General features: G+C 41.3%; 1 protein-coding gene across 7 annotated transcripts in view; it reads right to left on the bottom strand.

The window, feature by feature from the left end:
• MPP7 (MAGUK p55 scaffold protein 7) overlaps positions 1–19844 on the bottom strand; it is a 265180-nt gene that overhangs the window by 37630 nt on the left and 207706 nt on the right. For all 7 annotated transcript variants that reach the window (XM_027122039.1, XM_027122036.1, XM_027122041.1 and 4 more), the window contains one exon: positions 14916–15086. In XM_027122039.1, coding sequence (XP_026977840.1) covers positions 14916–15086 — 171 coding nt within the window. The remainder of the gene's footprint in view (positions 1–14915; positions 15087–19844) is intronic.

The raw sequence follows: 19844 nt of genomic DNA, 5'->3' as shown, positions 1-19844 counted from the left end.
AGTTTCAAATAAACTTATTTTTCTAATAGGAATTTCAGAATAAAGGCTAAAAAATCATAAATCAGTTGCTCTAAACAGATAGACCAAACCTAAAATATTCCAGAATAGCAGAGTAAGAAAAATCAGAAGTCTTCAAACCATCATTATAACGCATGCATATGCAAAAGCACAAAATGCAAGTGTGAGGCTAAGAAAAGCAGAAAACCAAAATAAATCGCAGGCAGCTGCCAACCACCAGCAATGAACATAACGGCAACTGAACCTGAGCAGAGAGGGCAACGGGCTTCCCCAGGGTGCACAGCGCTAGCACCTCAGTATAACCAGGAAGGGCAGGCAAAAAGCAAAATGCAGACTCTCTGGCCTCGCCCCAGGGTATGAGCTCAGAACCTGCATATGAACAAGATCCCCAGGTGAGTCAAATGCCTTTTAAAGTTTGGGAAGTGCCGGAGCAGGGGCTGCAGGCTACCCCGCTGAGGTAGCAGGCGCGCCTGTCTCCACCATCACAACACGGCCGCAGGCTACGGCTGAAGCCTGAAGACAGAGGAGACGGTCAAAGCAAGCCCGGAGCCCTTCCTCGGTGGCCGGGAGAGCTACCCAGGTGGGCTGCCGAACATGTGAAGAGAGCGAAGAGGAAAAGGGCAGGCAAATCTGCTAGGATACTTCAGGGAGGAGCTGGCAGACGTAAGGAGCAGGAAAGCAGACCAGTAAGGTAAGCGGACCCGTGATGCTGTGGGCGACGCGGGGCCCTTCGCAGATGGCGCAGGGAGGGCAGGCAGGGCTGGCCTGACCCCGAGGCCCCGAGTGGAAACGTGACTCCTGCACGAGAGACGCTCCTGGTAGACTCAGATCTAAACTTCCACAAAACATGGAGCTATGTGTCAGAAAAATGAACGGATGGGCCCTAAATCAAAGAAAGAAAGAGAAAAGTACGATATTTGGAACCAGCAAACAGTGTCAGCACAGCCCTGATTTTTCAGATTAGAAGCAAGATTCCACAGTGAGGTAAGGAACTAAGGCTCTGGTCTTGAACTGTCTGGGTCTGAACTGGTTCCACAGCTTAGTAGCTGGATCTTGGGCAAGTAACCTCTCTCCTCTTTGTGCTTGAGTTTCTTCTGTAAAATGGGGATATGAAAAGTATTACCTCATAGTCATGGTGGGGGCTGAATGAAATAATATAAGCACAGAACTGAGTACAGCGCCTGGCACTCAATACATAATGGCTACTGTTATTACGCAGGGCGCTCGATACGTGTTGGCGACTGTTATTACGCAGGGCACTCGATACATATTGGCCACTGTTATTACACAGGGCAGAGGAAGGTCAGGGCTCACTTAAGAAACGAGTTAAAATTGAAAAGCAGTTGGGACACTTTGAACGCAGTTGGGAACAGCAGAGAGTCATAAAACGCTATAGTTAGATCTTAGTCCATAATAGAGAAATCTAAGTCATAAAAAAGGGTGTTTTGCTTGTTGTTGAAGTAATGCAATTAATTATTCACTCAAGGCCTGGAAAACTCCAAAGAGCAAGGAAATGCTAGTGGGGGAGAAGCACAGCACAGGAAATAAGGATCTTCACTGACTGCACCACTTTGAAGCATCAACATTTAGCATCTCCCGTGTAGGAGCTGCTGGAGGGTAACACTCCTTTGGGGAGATAAAAGGGAAATTTCCCCTGAAAATCAGGCCTCAGAAACCTAAGGAATTGCAAGAAGGAAACAGAGAAAGAGCAGTTCCCGCAGTCTGAGTGATGTCACATGCTAAACAACTAAAATTAAAATGAAGAAAGCTCTAGGATCCTGCTGGGAATGTAAATATACAGTGACAAGAGCAAGCAGTGTGCTTGTTTGAAAACTAAGACACCTGGCCCACAAGACAGGGTCCACATTCAATTTAGAGACAGGAGCCAGGAACCTGAAGATCAAGAGGCAAAGGGGATTTAGGGCAAGATAAGTGCCTACAATTAAACTAACCTCTTCATTAAAGAGCTCACCCAGATATGTTTTAGTTCAATGACTGTGGATCTAGACAGTCAATACTCATGTAAAGCAGAAGCCGAAACACTGCAGGTCACTCTGTGATTTTGGGCTCACAGTGGAATGTTGTGATACATATTTCTGGGACCATTAATTTACCTTAAAAAGTAGCTGGGACGAGGCTGTGTTTTTCTTCTGATGACCCTTTGAAACTGTGAGCAGGAGACATGAAAGTTAGGGCTGTGTCACCCCATTCTGAGGAGGCTGACTGCGGAGTGCCAGCCTGCACAGCTGTACACGCTGGGAGCTCTAGCTCCACTCCAGGGGGGTAAGCTCAGTACAGCCCACCTGGCCCACCGATTACAATGGAAACCGCTGGGCGGCACACAGAAAGCAGCACTCTGGGGCTCTGGAAAAGCAAACAAAAGCGGGCAGAGAGTAAAAGGAAGCCAGGTCTGGAGAGGTGACCCCCAAGAGGGTGAAGTCTCCCATTTTATTTTTTTTATCTCTTCTTGGGCTTTGCCCAGAGGGTGAGTCTCTCTCAGAGCTGAACCGTGGAGCAGCGGGCCGACCGTGGAGCAGCGGGCCGAACAGCTAAGACCCCACAAAGATGTGCTTTACCCTGAAGCTGTGCGTGAGTGAGATGAACCCAAAGCAGCATAACGGAGGCTTGGAAAAATGAACTAAGATTCAAACCAGTGCCCTGACGACCCCAAGTGCCCCACGCATGGCACAGACCCAGAGCAGCAAAGACTTGAAAACTGAACTGAGGCATGCAGAGGGAGCCTAGTCAGGCTGACAGCCTGCTTCCAGTGGAATACAGTAAGACCCAAAGTCTGTATGAAATAATGTTCAGAACGTCCAGGGTGCAAAAAATGATTCAACATACAAAGAGCAAGGTAAAGGTGACGAATTTTCAAGGAAAAACACAACAGATGCTGACCCCAAGATGACCCGATGTTGGAATTTTCCAAGACAAGAAAGCAGCTAAGCTTCACGAGGTAAAAGTAAACACACTTGAAATGAATGGAAAAATGAAATTCTTCCTAGGTAAACAAAAACTATGAAAAAGAACTGGTAATTTCCCAATTGAAGAACATACAATACCTGAAAGAAAGAAAGTTTGCTCAGTGGGCTCAACAGCAAAGCAGAGGTGATGAGGGAAAGAGTCAGAGACCTTGAAGATAAACCAATACAAATCATCAAATATGAGAAACAGAGAAACACTTGGAAAAACTTGTGAGACAACAGTAAAGGGTCTAACATATGTGCTACTGGAGCCCCAGAAGTAGAGGGGAAAGAGGCTGGGGCAAAAAAGTCTTTGAAAAAAGATGGCCAAAAATTTCTAAAATTTGGTGAATGTCATAAATTTTCAGATTTGAGGAGTCCAGGAAATCCTGACAGGTTAAACTCAAAAGATACATCATAATCCAACAGCTAAAAAGCAAAGATAAGGAAAAAACCTGAAAACAACTAGAGAATAATTACACATAGAGATAAAGCCAAGAAGTCATCAAATTTATTTAAATCAAATAAGAAAAAATAGTCACATAACCCAAAAGAAGGCAGAAATGGGAACAAAGAAAAATTAAAAAAAATACAAATGGCCAAACAGAAAACAAATAATAAAACAGTAGACTTAAAACCGTTATTTAATATATATATATAAACGTATATGTTAAAGTTTAAACATATCAATTAAAGACACTGATGGTGAGATTGGATAACTAAAATGAGACCCAATACTATGCTGCCTGGAAAAAAAAAAAAAACGCAAAAAATAAACATATAGATGGGTTAAAGTAAAAAGACAGAAAGTGATGTACCAGGCAAATAATAAGCAAAAGAAAGCCTGACTGGCTACATTATATATCATACAAAACAGACTTCAGAACAATGAACATTACGTGGGGTAAAAAAGAGTATTACGTGATAAGAGTGGATTCATTAAGAAAACATAATACTCCTAAATGTGTATCTACCTAGCAACAGAGCTTCTAAATCTATTAAACAAAAGTGGACTGATGTAAAAAGAGAAACAGACACAGCTACCGTTACAGAGAATTTAATTCTTTTCCCAACAATTAACAGAACAAATGGACAAATAATTAGTAAGAATATAGAAGACCTGAATAACATTATCAACCAAGTTGACTTAAATAATATTTATAAAATACTCTATTCAACAACAACAGAACACATTCTTTTTAAATACACACAGAACATTCGACAACACAGACCATATTCTGGTCCAGAAAAAAAAAAATTCTGACAAACTTAATTGAAATCATACAAAGCATATTCTCTGACTATAATGAAACTAAACAAGAAATCAATAACCAAAAGATATTTGGATAATCCCCAAGCATTTAGAAATTAAATAACACGTTTGCAAACAATTCACTGGTCAAAGAAGTTACAAAGGAATTTAGAAAATATTCTGATCTGAATGATATGTTATAAAAACATAACAGATCAGAATTCGTAGGATGCAGTGCTTAGAGGGAAATTTAAATTTACATTTATGCACAATTAACTATGTTCAATGATCTAAGATTCAACTTGATAAAACTAGAAAAAGAGAAATTAAATAAATCCAAAGTAGGCAGAGAAAGGAAATAATAATAAAGAGCAGAAATCAATGAAATTGTGAAAAGAAAAGTTTTTAAAATGCTAAATGTAAATTTGGTGCTATAAAAGACCGATAAATTGGACAAAGAGCTAGGCAGGTGGACTCCAAGAAGGCCAGCAATGACCCTCACCTCCTGCTCTTAACACCCTTGTGTAAACTCCCTCTCTGTGAATGTGAGTGAAACCTGTGATTTGCCTCTAACCAACAGAATGTGGAATGTGTTGCCAGGCCGTGTGAGGCTGTGGCCTCCAGCTCCGGGCTGACTCTCGATTACCTTCTCAGTTCACACACTTTGATGAAGCAGCTCCCAAGTGGGAAGGAATTAGGGGTGGCCTGTGAATCCTGCCGACACCACGTGGTCTCGGAAGCAGATCCTTCATCTGTCTAGAATTCAAATGAGACCCTTGCCTCTGCCCCAGATACGTCTGCAGCCCTGTTGGGGCCATGGAACAGAGGACCAGCTAAGTCATGACCAAACTCCCCAATTCTGACCCACAGAGACCTTCCTACAATACACATTTTGCTATTTGAAAGTCACTAAGTTTGCAGTAACTTATTATACAACAATAGATAATTGATGTAAGAGTGAAGACACAAAATATGATATCAGGCATGAAAGTGGGGACACTACCACAGGATATTACAGCCCATTCAATGATAATAAAGGAATATCATGAACAACTTTATGCTTATGTAATTGGCACCTTGGATGAAATGGACAAATTCCTTCAGACAAACTGGCAAAGCTCACTCAAGAAGATAACCTAGGGAGGACCTTCAAGATGGTGGAATAGTAAAGACGCGGAGATCACCTTCCTCCCCACAGATACACCAGAAATACATCTACACGTGGAACAACTCCTACAGAACACCTACTGAACGCTGGCAGAAAACCTCAGACCTCCCAAAAGGCAAAAAAACCCCCACATACCTGGGTAGGGCAAAAGAAAAAAGAATAAACAGAAACAAAAGGATAGGGACGGGACCTGCACCAGTGGGAGGGAGCCGTGAAGGAGGGAAGGTTTCCACACACTAGGAGCCCCTTCGCGGGCGGAGACTGCGGGTGGCGGAGGGGGGAGCTTCGGGGCCGCGGAGGAGAGCACAGCCACAGGGGTGCGGAGGGCAAAGCGGGGAGATTCCCGCACAGAGAATGGGTGCCGACCAGCACTCACCAGCCCGAGAGGCTCGTCTGCTCACCCGCCAGGGCAGGCGGGGCTGGGAGCTGAGGCTCGGGCTTTGGTCGGAGCGCAGGGAGGGGACTGGGGTTGGCGGCGTGAACACAGCCTGCAGGGGGTTAGTGCGCCACAGCTGGCCGGGAGGGAGTCCAGGGAAGAGTCTGGAGCTGCCCAAGAGGCAAGAGACTTTTTCTTCCCTCTTTGTTTCCTGGTGCGCGAGGTGAGGGGGTTCAGAGCGCCGCTTAAAGGAGCTCCAGAGATGGGCGCGAGCCGCGGCCAGAAGCGCAGACCCCAGGGACGGGCGGGAGACGCTAAGGCTGCTGCTGCCGCCCCCAAGAAGCCTGTGTGCGAGCACAGGCCACTATCCACACCCCCCTTCCGGGGAGTCTCTGCAGCTCGCCACTGCCAGGGTCCCGGGATCCAGGGACAACTTCCCCGGGAGAACGCACGGCGGGCCTCAGGCTGGTGCAACGTCACACCGGCCTCAGCAGCCGCAGGCTCGCCCCGCACTCCGTGCCCCTCCCTCCCACCGGCCTGAGTGAGCCAGAGCCCCCGAATCAGCGGCTCCTTTAACCCCGTCCTGTCTGAGCGAAGAACAGACGCCCTCCAGCGACCTACACGCAGAGGCGGGGCCAAATCCAAAGCTGAGCCCTGGGAGCTGCGAGAACAAAGAAGAGAAAGGGAAATGTCTCCAGCAGCCTCAGGAGCAGTGCGTTTAATCTCCACAATCAACTTGATGTACCTGCATCTGTGGAATACATGAATAGACAACGACTCATCCCAAAATTGAGGCAGCGGACTTTGGGAGCAACTGTAGACTTGGGGTTTGGTTTCTGCATCTAATTTATTTCTGGTTTTATATTTATCTTAGTTTAGTATTTAGAGCTTATTATCACTGGTAGATTTGTTTATTGATTTGGGTGCTCTCTTCTTTCTTTTTTTAAAAATTTTTAATGGTTTTAAAATTTTTTATTTTAATAACATTGTTTTACTTTCTTCCTCCCTCCCTCCCTCCCTCCCTCTCTCTCTCTCTTTTTTTTTCTCCCTTTTCTTCTGAGCTGTGTGGCTGACAGGGTCTTGGTGCTCTGGCCAGGTGTCAGGCCTGTGCCTCTGAGATGGGAGAGCTGAGTTCTGGACAGTGGTCCACCAGAGACCTCCCACCTCCACATAATATCAAATGGTGAAAGCTCTACTAGACATCTCCATCTTACCACTAAGACCCAGCTCCACTCAACAGCCAGCAAGTTACAGTGCTGGACACCCTATGACAAACAACTAGCAAGACAGGAACACAACGCCACCCATTAGCACAGAGGCTGCCTAAAATCATAATAAGGCCACAGACAGCCCAAAACACACCACCGGATGTGGTCCTGGCCACCAGAAAGACAAGATCCAGCCTCATCCACCAGAACACAGGCACCAGTCCCCTCCACCAGGAGGCCTACACAACCCACTGAACCAACCTTAGCCACTGGGGGCAGACACCAAAAACAACGGGAACTACAAACCTGCAGCCTGTGTAAAGGAGACCGCAAACACACAGCTTTTCATTAAGCGAAATGAAAAGACAGAGAAACACACAGCAGATGAAGGAGCAAGGTAAAAACCCACCAGACCAAACAAATGAAGAGGAAATAGGCAGTCTACCTGAAAAAGAATTCAGAGTAATTATAGTAAAGATGATCCAACATCTTGGAAATAGAATGGAGAAAATACAAGAAACGTTTAACAAGGACGTAACAAGGCCGTTTTACGTTTAACGTAAAACAACTAGAGAGCAAACAAACAATGATGAATAACACAAAAAATGAAATTAAAAATTCTCTAAAAGGAATCAATAGCAGAATAACTGAGACAGAAGAACGGATAAGTGACCTGGAAGATAAAACAGAGGAAATAACTATCGCAGAGCAGAATAAAGAAAGAAGAATGAAAAGAATTGAGGACAGTCTCAGAGACCTCTGGGACAACATTAAACGCACCAACATTTGAATTATAGGGGTTCCAGAAGAAGAAGAGAAAAAGAAAGGGACTGAGAAAATATTTGAAGAGTTTATAGTTGAAAACTTCCCTAATATGGGAGAGGAAACAGTCAATCAAGTCCAGGAAGCGCAGAGAGTCCTACACAGGATAAATCCAAGGAGAAACCCACCAAGATACATATTAATCAAACTATCAAAAACTAAATACACAGAAAAAAATAATAAAAGCAGCAAGGGGAAAACAACAAATAACATACAGGGAATCCCCATAAGGTTAACAGCTGACCTTTCAGCAGAAACTCTGCAAGCCAGAAGGGAGTGGCAGGACATATTTAAAGTGATGAAAGGGAAGCACCTACAACCAAGATTACTCTACTCAGCAAGGATCTCATTCAGATTCGATGGAAAAATTAAAAACCTTAGAGACAAGCAAAAGCTAAGAGATTTCAGCACCACCAAACCAGCTTTACAACAAATGCTAAAGGATCCTCTCTAGGCCTGAAACACAAGAGAAGGAAAAGACCTACAATAACAAACCCAAAACAATTAAGAAAATGGGAAGAGGAACATACATATCGATAATTAACTTAAATGTAAATGGATTAAATGTTCCAACCAAAAGACATAAACTGGCTGAATGGATACAAAAACAACACCCGTATATATGCTGTCTACAAGAGACCCACTTCAGACCTAGAGACACATACAGACTGAAAGTGAGGGGATGGAAAAAGGTATGCCATGCAAATGGAAATCAAAAGAAAGCTGGAGTGGCAGTTCTCCTACCAGACAAAATAGACTTTAAAATAAATACTATTACAAGAGACAAAGAAGGACACTATATAATGATAAAGGGATCAAGCCAAGAAGAAGATACAACAATTGTAAATATGCACGCAACACAGGAGCACCTCAGTACATAAGGCCAATGCTAACAGCCATAAAAGGGGAAATCGACAGTAACACATTCATCGTAGGGGACTTTAACACCCCACTTTCACCAATGGACAGATCATCCAAAATGAAAATTAATAAGGAAACACAAGCTTTAAATGATACATTAAACAAGATGGACTTAACTGATATTTACAGGACGTTCCATCCAAAACCAACAGAATACATTTTCTTCTCAAGTGCTCAGAGAACATTTTCCAGGATAGATCATATCTTGGGTCACAAATCAAGCCTTGGTAAATTTAAGAAAACTGAAATTATATCAAGTATCTTTTCTGACCACAACGCTATGAGACTAGATATCAATTACAGGAAAAAACCTTTAAAAAATACAAACAAGTGGAGGCTAAACAGTACACTACTAAATAACCAAGAGATCACTGAGGAAATCAAAGAGGAAATCAAAAAATACCTAGAGACAAATGACAATGAAAACACGACGACCCAAAACCTATGGGATGCAGCAAAAGCAGTTCTAAGAGGGATTTTTATAGCAATACAATCCTACCTCAGGAAACAACAAAAAATCTCAAATAAACAATATAACCTTACACCTAAAAGCAATTAGAGAAAGAAGAACACAAACCCCCCACAAAGTTAGCAGATGGAAAGAAATCATAAAGATCAGATCAGAAATAAATGAAAAAGATCAATAAAACTAAAAGCTGGTTCTTTGAGAAGATAAACAAAATTGATAAATCACTAGCCAGACTCATCAAGAAAAACAGGGAGAAGACTCATATCAATAGAATCAGAAATGAAAAAGGAGAAGTAACAGCTGACACTGCAGAAATACAAAAGATCATGAGAGATTACTACAAGCAACTCTATACCAATAAAATGGACAACCTGGAGGAAATGGACAAATTCTAAGAAAAGCAGAACCTTCCAAGACTGAACAAGGAAAAATAGAAAATATGAACAGACCAATCACAAGCACTGAAATTGAAACTGTGATTAAAAATTTTCGAGCAAACAAAACCCCAGGACCAGATGTCTTCACAGGCAAATTCTATCAAACATTTAGAGAAGAGCTAACCCCTATCCTTCTCAAACTCTTCCAAAATACAGCAGAGGGAGAAACACTCCCAAATTCATTCTACGAGGCCACCATCACCCGGATACCAAAACCAGACAAAGATGTCACAAAGAAAGAAAACTACAGGCCAATATCACTGATGAACACAGATGCAAAAATCCTCAACAAAATACTAGTAAACAGAATCCAAAAGCACATTAAAAGGATCATACACCATGATCAAGTGGGGTTTATCCCAGGAATGCAAGGATTCTTCAATATACGTGAGTCAATCAATATGATATCCCATATTCACAAACTGAAGGAGAAAAACCATATAATCATCTCAACAGATGCAAAAAAAGCTTTTGACAAAATTCAACACCCATTTATGATAAAAACTCTCCAGAAAGTTGGCGTAGAGGGAACTTACCTCAACATAATAAAGGCCATATATGACAAACTCACAGCCAACATCGTTCTCAATGGTGAAAAACTGAAACCATTTCCTCTAAGATCAGGAACAAGAAAAAGGCTGTCCACTCTCACCACTATTATTCTACATAGTTTTGGAAGTTTTAGCCAAAGCAATCAGAGAAGAAAAAGACATAAACGGAATCCAAATCGGAAAAGAAGAAGTGAAGTTGTCACTGTTTGCAGACGACATGATACTATACATAGAGAATCCTAAAGATGCTACCAGGAAACTACTAGAGCTAATCAATGAATTTGGTAAAGTAGCAGGATACAAAATTAATGCACAGAAATCTCTGGCATTCCTATACAGTAATGAGGAAAAATCTGAAAGAGTAATTAAGGAAACACTCTCATTTACCATTGCAACAAAAAGAATAAAATACCTACGAATAAACCTATCAAGGAGACAAATGACTTGTATGCAGAGAACTATAAGACACTGATGAAAGAAATTAAAGAGGACAGAAACAAATGGAGAGATACACCACGTTCTTGGATTGAAGAATCAACATTGTGAAAATGACTCTACTACCCAAAGCAAACTACAGATTCAGTGCAACCCCTATCAAACTACCAATGGCATTTTTCACAGAACTAGAACAAAAATTTTCACAATTTGTATGGAAACACAAAAGACCCCGAATAGCCAAAGCAATTTTGAGAAAGAAAAATGGAGCTGGAGGAATCAGGCTCCTGGACTTCAGACTATACTACAAAGCTGCAGTAATGAAGACAGTATGGTACTGGCACAAAAACAGAAATATAGATCAATGGAACAGGATAGAAAGCCCAGAGATAAACCCATGCACATATGGTCACCTTATCTTTGATAAAGGAGGCAAGAATATATAATGGAGAAAAGACAGCTTCTTCAATAAGGGGTGCTGGGAAAACTGGACAGCTACATGTAAAAGAATGAAATTAGAACACCCCCTAACACCATACACAAAAATAAGCTCAAAATGGATGAAAGACCTAAATGTAAGGCCAGACACTATCAAACTCTTAGAGGAAAACATAGGCAGAACACTCTATGACATACATCACAGCAAGATCCTTTTTGACCCACCTCCTAGAGAAATGGAAATAAAAACACAAATAAACACATGGGACCTAATGAAACTTCAAAGCTTTTGCATAGCAAATGAAACCATAAACAAGATGAAAAGACATCCCTCAGAATGGGAGAAAATATTTGCAAATGAAGCAACTGACAAAGGATTAATCTCCAAAATGTACAAGCAGCTCATGCAGCTCAGTATCAAAAAAACAAACTACCCAATCCAAAAATGGGCAGAAGACCTAAACAGACATTTCTCCAAAGAAGATATACAGACTGCCAACAAACACATGAAAGGATGCGCAACGTCACTAATCATTAGAGAAATAAAAATCAAAACTACAATGAGCTATATCACCTCACATCAGTCAGAATGGCCTTCATCAAAAAGTGTACAAACAATAAATGCTGGACAGGGCTTGCAGAAAAGGGAACCCTCTTGCACTGTTGTTGGGAATGTAAATTGATACAGCCATTATGGAGAACAGTATGGAGGTTCCTTAAAAAACTAAAAATAGAATTACCATATGACCCAGCAATCCCACTACTGGTCATATACCCAGAGAAAACCATAATTCCAAAAGACACATGCACCCCAATGTTCAATGCGGCACTATTTACAATAGCCAGGACATGGAAGAAACCTAAGTGTCCATCGACAGATGAATGTATAAAGAAGATGTGGCACAGATATACAATGGAATATTACTCAGCCATAAAAAGAAATGAAATTGAGTTATTTGTAGTGAGATGGATGGACCTAGAGTCTGTCATACAGAGTGAAGTAAGTCAGAAAGAGAAAAACAAATACCGTATCCTAACACATTTATATGGAATGTAAAAAAAAAATGGTTCTGATGAACCTAGAGGCAGGACAGGAATAAAGATGCAGACATAGGGAATGGACTTGAGGACACGGGGAGGGGGAAGGATAAGCTGGGACGAAGTGAGAGGGTGGCATGGACATATATACACTACCAAGTGTAAAATAGATAGCTAGTAGGAAGCAGCTGCGTAGCACAGGGAGATCAGCTCGGTGCTTTGTGACCACCCAGAGGGGTGGGATAGGGAGGGTGGGAGGGAGATGCAAGAGGGAGGGGATATGGGGATGTATGTATACATATAGCTGATTCACTTAGTTATAAAGCAGAAACTTAGACACCATTGTAAAGCAATTATACTCCCATAAAGATGTTAAAAAGAAAAAAGAAGAAAACCTAACAGTCGCGCGCGCGCGCACGCGTAGAGATGAACTCTCTTACATGCTTGCTCGCCCTCTCTCCACCCCTTCTCTCTCTCCCCCCTCCCTTTTTTTTTAAAGAAATTAAATTTGTAGTTAAAAACGTCCCCCAAAAGATGGCTCCGTGCCCAAATGTGTTTTCACTGGAGAATATTACCAAACATTTAAAAAAATAATAATACTAATTCTACAGAAACTCCCCAGAGAAATGAAGAGAAGGAAACAGTTCCCTACATGTTTTATGAATATGGCGTTACCTTGATACAGAAGCAGACAAAAACATCATAAGAAAACCGCAGGCTAGATAACTGGAGTACTATACAAAAGACTAATATGTCACGACTTAGTGGAGTTTGTGCTGGGAATGGCGAGGCTCATTCAACATTCAAAAATCAATCCATATGAGTCAGCATTTCAACAGATCAAATGACAGAAAACAATCATCTCAACTGATGCAGACAAAAACCACTTGACAAAATTCAACATCAGTTCATGATAAATAGTCTCAGCAAACTAATAATAGAAGGGAATTTGCTTAATTTGCTAAACCGATAGCTAGTATCATACTTCCTGGTGAAAGACTGAATACTACCGCTGCCATTCACCATCACGCTGGGGAGCCTGGAGTGAGGAGGAGATACAATAAGGCAAGAATTAAAAAATTCCTGCAAAGAAGGAACAAAACTGTCTCTATTCACAGATAACAGGATTAACTATTCCTGAAAAGTGTCAAGGAATCTACAAAATGGATACTAGGAATTTCAAGGGCTGGGGAATGACATCTGCATACAGTACCATTTCACAGAAACCCAGGATTAATTCTATCTGTGTGAGGCCAAGCTTTCCCCACCCCCTTTTCCTTTGGAAGATTCTAGGGAGTGGCTATTTCCTTTCCATAATCACCAACTATCGTTAGTTGCTTCTGTGATTAATTTTATTCTTCCCTGGATTAGTATTCAGACTTATAACTTATCCTCATCTATCTCCCCTTCCTTAGCCCCAAGGAAAGGGTTTTTTTTTTTATTGTTAGCACCTAAAGGAAAGAAAAAAAGGCAAGGTTTATCCTACTTTCTTCTTTCAATTAGATCCCGTAGAGAAAACCAAAGGTTATATAGTTGTAATAATAACTCCTGGACTAGAGAGGGTCATCTAGATTTAAGGGGACGTAGGAAATCACACTATCTCTGCCCTTTTATCACAAAGTACACCTCCCCTCGGGTGAAGAGCAGGTATGCGACAGGGCTGGGAGGGACTCTGCAGGGACTGGTGCTGCTGAGGGGTGGCTCGGGGCAGGGGTGCTGCGAGGACAGGGGCAGGAGGTCCAAGGAGCCCGAGTACGAGGTAACAGGACTTGGAACTGGGGAAGGCTTGGGCTCTGGCTCGCTCAGCTCCACAAGGAGGGAAGCTGGGGCACTGTAAGCGCTCCAGGCAACAAAAAGACCTATGGAGAACATTCTTCCAGGTGGGGTTGGAGAGGGGGTGAGGGTCCAGTATACACAGACTAGAAGAGGGCACAGTCACTAAAGGAAACCTTGGAGTGTGTGAATACGTATTTCTAAATAGTGCAAACAGTGGGAATATCTGGCGATGCCATGATCCCCTCCAGAGCCACTGGATGTGAGAAGCTGCATCCTTTCCTACGGGTCACCTACCGTCTGTTACGAACACGCTGTTACCTTCAAAGGAAAGGGGGATTCTTCAGCTTTTCCATCTATTCTCATCCGCATAACTGTCATCTTCAGTTTATAAAGGCACAATTAACAAGAGATAGACTCTAGGCTCCAGATTTTCCCCCCAAATCACTGGCTTTCATCCTTGGAGCCTATACACCCGTCACCACACTTTTAAAGAAACACAAACAAGGGTGGGGTGGGGACACGAAGGTTGTGTCTGCTCCTATCTCAAAGGCTGGACAAGACGTCTGCTAGGATGTTAATGCAAATCAGACCAATATTTACGGAAATGCCCGCATATACTTACTTTTCGCGGTTTCGCCAACTCTCTAGCTTTAAACAGCCTAGAACTTCATCAAAGATCTAAACCCACAGGAAGCTTACACCATGGCTACTGCCTCAGAATGAATCAAAGGAAACGCGATTACATTAAATTGTTTCATTTCTATTACTTAGTTGCCCTGATATGCTGAATACACTGTGACAGTGTTTGCTCTCCCCTGTCCCACAGAGGGTCCAGTGAGATGCCAACGCCGTGGCCCAGAGGTCTTGAAAGTCTCCTCGATGTCACAGGTACAAAAAGACTAAAGGTTTCATTTTAGAGGCCGAAGAAAAGGTGTTAAGATGAGATTTTTTTAGCTTGAAAATTTCCAGCACTGTTCTCTTTGAAGTTAAATTCCCACTGTCTCACTTATTTCCTCAGCGTCACACACCAAACAATCACTTACCAACCAAGACAACGAGTCTGTAGTTCTCATTCATCTGCCGTCGATAGGGTGTCACCTCCTCATAAGTGGGCACATCGGCTGTGTCGTACTGGTCACTCTTCTTGCACTCATACATGGATTTATTTGTTTTCTTGTCTTTTCTACTAAGACGGAAACTTCTTCTAAAACCAGCTGCAAATACAAAAAACTATTTTTAGCAATTAGAACTAAGAAAAGAGACCCCACCACAATACAGAAAGAAAACACCCTCAAAGTTGGGCTGGATTTTATTCACCATAATATCATTACAAGTGCACTTAGTAATAAAGGTAAATAGAATGTTCCACTATTTCATGAAAACGACTGTTAAGAGAATCATCTAACATTTAATTATATAGCTATAATATCATAAATTTTATTCGGTTCCAAATCATAAAGAGTTCTTTTCCGAAACCAGGAACCAAAATAACTACGTGATAAAACAAATTAGGAGGTCAGGCGTCATAAAGAAAATTTTTCACAGACTGACTGATGAACACATTTGATAAGAAAAAGTTAAAAGCACTAAAATCACTTTAAATATAAATGCTGAATATTCCCACTCAGAAGTACTAGAATCTTTTATGCTATATTCTGAGCACAGCCTAACAACATACTGTGCCACAGACAGCATCTATTGTTAAACAGAAAGAAAACTAAAGTTCGGGAGAGCACAGTGTCAACAGGCCTCTGCACAGATCCGGCAGATAGCACCTGCCTGTCACTAAGAGCAAGTTACTTAACTGCTATGAGACCCCAGGGGGTGGAGCAAGTTCTTCTCCTCCTATGGAAATTCTATGCTTTTATAATTTGAAGGCTACTGAAATTTGGAAATAAGTTTCAGAGCCACAAGTGTGCACTCTTATGAATAGACCATGTCATCTTTTATTAAACAGCTTTTCGAGTATTTAAATAAATTTCCTGTCTGCTTAAACGGTCCCCTCCAGCTCACCACTGTCACTTGAAATGTTGGCTTAGAAAAGCAGCTGCAAAAGTTCCTTTTCTCAGTCAACTCCCATTTCATTCTGCTTCTGCTTCATGTTGTTATATCATTCTGGTCTTATGCCTTTTCTAGAATAGTGATATTTACCATACACACCATTCAAGAATTCTTGGCCTAACCAACACTCTCAAAATACAGACTTTAAAGGGAGGGAAAACAGCCTGCTTATTAAGATATGATATATATTCTCTATCAGCTCCGTAGTACAAAAAAGACGCAAGTATAATTATAAAACATATAAAAATAGATTCTCTTTAAAAAGAATACTGATCAAATTTGATAAACAGAAGAAACTTTAATAAAGGTATTTTATAATAAAACATAATAATGTAATAACTGATCTGTGTGAATTTTAGGGTACATGAAAAATAAATATTACTATTAGATTTAAAAATTAATAATATTCAAAATAAAGGCGATATGAAAAAACAATTATCAAATCACTCCAAATGTTTGGCCCAGAAATGGATCTAAGACGTAAATGCCTCGCCCACAATGAACCCGAAAGTGAAAACCGGAAAGATTCCTGATCCACGAATCCCAGCTACATCCTGAACTTCAGTGGAAGCGCTTTACCTAATGGAGTCTGTATGATTAACTGAAGTTTTCACTTCCATCATAAACAATAATGAGATAGTGGGAGAACAAGAGAAGGGAACCAGATTCCTAATGTGAGATCTCGATGGACATCAAGGATGGAGGACCCTGGTCTACAGGATGGCTTGGGGATGCGAGTTGTACAGCGCTTGGTACGGGATAGGTGCTTGATCAAAGTAAAAAGTAAATTTTCGAAACAGAATTTTAAAAAGGCAACCCCCAAAACTCTACTATCATTCCTGTTTCATTTTCTTAACATAAATTTCAACAAAGGAAGCAGAACGCATTTGGTATTTTCACAAGAGAAATGTAAGAGGCAGACAAAAGGACAAACCCTGCATCCGTGAAGGCTCAGGGCTGGAAGCAGCCCTGGGGAGCATCGGAGCTGCTTGGCCCCTGCACCCGGGCCAGTGCATCAGGGATGTCACCACATGCGCCCACGCACCACGACACGGCCCTGACCTCGCTCACATGTTTTCCAGGTGGCCACGACCAGGCAAGTGGAATTCCCACAGGTTCTGAGGCTTGAGTACCTTGGCCCCGTGCCTCATGTACAAAACAAAGGGAAAAGCCAGCCAGGTCCATACGGATCCAATCGGAGCTCCGCTCCCTGAGTGTTAAAGGCTCAGACTGGAGGGGGACAGGCCTGGGTCACTGGCTTACTTACTAACTGGGTGACTTGCCAACTGTTTAAAAACTTCTCTAAGGCTCATTTCTCAGCTTTAACATAAGGATACTGTCAACCCCTCACAGGGTTATTAAGGTTAAACTGTCCATGTGAAGCATTCGCTCAGTGCCTAGCATATGGCAAACGCCTTACAGACCAGACAGAGACCAGTACCTGGCTACGTCCCACCTAAACTTAAAGTCCTCGAAGGCAGGAGCATGCTGTGTCCGTTCCCACAGCACACGTCTAGCAAGAACGGGAAAAACCAATTAAGGGGCTTATATGTTTTTAATTGGGTAATGCTACGAAAGACACAAAATAGTAAAGCCAGATTTAAATATGATAAATATTAGAAGTACCTTATTAAAGTGGTAAGGCATTTTTAAAGAAATAAAACAAAGACCTAAGTGTACATTAACTATCCTTTCATTTTTTCTTAGATACTCCTTCTAGGGCTGTGCTACTTCTGTTCCTATATTTACATCTACAGAGCATCCCTCCCTCCTGTCCTCCTTACCCATGATCCCTCACTTCCTCAACACACACCCCTATATATGGTCCATATTTACACCACCCATTTACACACACACATACGCATACATATGCACACACGCATATACACGTGTACATACATATATGTGCATACACAAAAACAGAGTCAGAAAACAAGAAAAGAAAAATCCCCAGCCCAGAACAACAGAGGATATGACAAAAGGTATGAAATCCAGAATACTTAACTTGCCTCTCAGATAAAAGCAAAACCAAACCAGGTGGCCAGAGGTAACGGCACATTGGGTCTGCCTTTCAAGGCAGCAAAGAGACCGTAACTTTCAAACTTCAGTGACACAGTGAGTGACGCGTCAGCACACCTCGGTTAAGTCTAAGCCTAAAGGAGAGCGACCTTTATGTCAGGAAAAGGGGTTAATAATTTCTGGCCTTCAGGTCTTAGGTGGTTCTCTTATTAAAAAGATGACCAAGAATGTGTACTTAAACTGAAAGCAAGCAGAAGGTTCTTTCCAATAAATGTGAATAAATAACCTAGAACGTATTTACTTCTAGTTTGTTTTCTGTGCACAAGTCTTAGCACAAGCTGGCTTTTAAAAAGAAGGAGCAGGAAAGAAGCAGTAACAAGGAATTTGGAGTAAGGGAAGAGTTTCGTACAAAATGTATTTTTCCTTATATCTCACATTTTTGTAATTTATAATTGGCTCAACATTTTTACGGACAGGCTTTTTCCAGGGCTCTTACCCACAGCTGCTAAAGATTTGTGTTTTTTAAGGAACAGCGTGTTTACTTTATTACAATAGGAAAGTGGCTTCACAGTGAGACTGCAGCTGCAGGTCAGCCCTTCATCACACGGAGACGCTTCTTATCTAATATTTTCCAGCAGGAATAATTTACGATGACTTTTAACTTATCTACTTGTATGGTTCTGTTTTAAAGTAAATTTACTTTTTTATTATAAAAGATGACATTTAAGTTGCTTGTTATTTGCTCCTTATTTCAACAAGACAGCAATAAACATCCCTGTACATTCCTGTTACTCTATGTCACTGATGACTTTATTAGGGCAAATTGTAAGAAGCTTGACAGATCTTGTCCAAATGCTTCTCAGATTGGTTAATAACAGTGTACATTTCCAAGTACAACTGCCCCTATTACCATTCTTTCATTAAAGGACTTCTAACCATTTAAAAATCTGTAGTGATTTGACAAGTGAAAAACTGTGTATCATTTCATTTTAACTGACAGTAAAGTTGAACTCTCCTTCACGTTTATTACTCATTTGCATTTATTTCTTCTGTAAATTGTTGGTTAATACAGGTTGATCACTTTTTGATTGGGGTCTTCATAAATATATATACACATACATGTATCTTTTAAGGTCACAGCCCTTGGCCCTATTTGTTGCAAAGGCTTTTTAAGATTTTCAGTTTTCCTTTTCAAAGAAATTTTAAAGGTTTATGTATTTGAATCTGTGAACTTCTTTGGTTTGTCATTTCTTCCACTGCTTTTATGACTTTCCTACCCTTTAGTCTGATAAATACCCAAATTTTCTTAAATTAAAAAAAAATAGGTTACATGGCTTTACACTTAATTTTTTAAATCCATCTGGAATTACTCAGCTGTGATTAGGAGATCAAGTTTGCGACGTGAGGCTGTAACTTTATAGTTTTCTAAGTAATTAACCAGTGGTCCCAGAAATACTTACTGAACAATCCTTTTCCTACTTTATATGAATACATACTTTGTACTGAAGCACCAGATAGTTAATTATGATGTCATGACCAGAAAAAGGTGATTCTTGGTCTGAGTTTAGATCATTCCCTTATTAGTAATATTAATACCAAAACAACAGAAGTGGTGGCGCTAGTGGGCATTTGTGGAGAACTCACTGGATGACAGACACCATCTGAAGCGCTTACGTGCATTAGTTCATTTAATCCTCACAGCAACGTATGAGGCAGGCGTAACAATCTACAGGTTTAAGTAACTCTTCTTTTAGTGTCAGAAAAAGAAAACAATTGCCAAGGCCTTGGCTCAAATATTAAAAGATGAAAGAAAGTCAAGAACAAAGTTTGAAATGTTATTCCACACACATAGATGTATGAGAGAAAAACTGGTGAGCCTTCAGTGACTTTAT

Source organism: Aethalodelphis obliquidens, unplaced genomic scaffold (assembly GCF_003676395.1).
Source record: "Aethalodelphis obliquidens isolate GAN/ISIS:26980383/991018 unplaced genomic scaffold, ASM367639v1 scaffold23, whole genome shotgun sequence".
NCBI lineage: Eukaryota > Metazoa > Chordata > Mammalia > Artiodactyla > Delphinidae > Aethalodelphis > Aethalodelphis obliquidens.
This window is presented reverse-complemented; position numbering and strand designations above follow the sequence as displayed.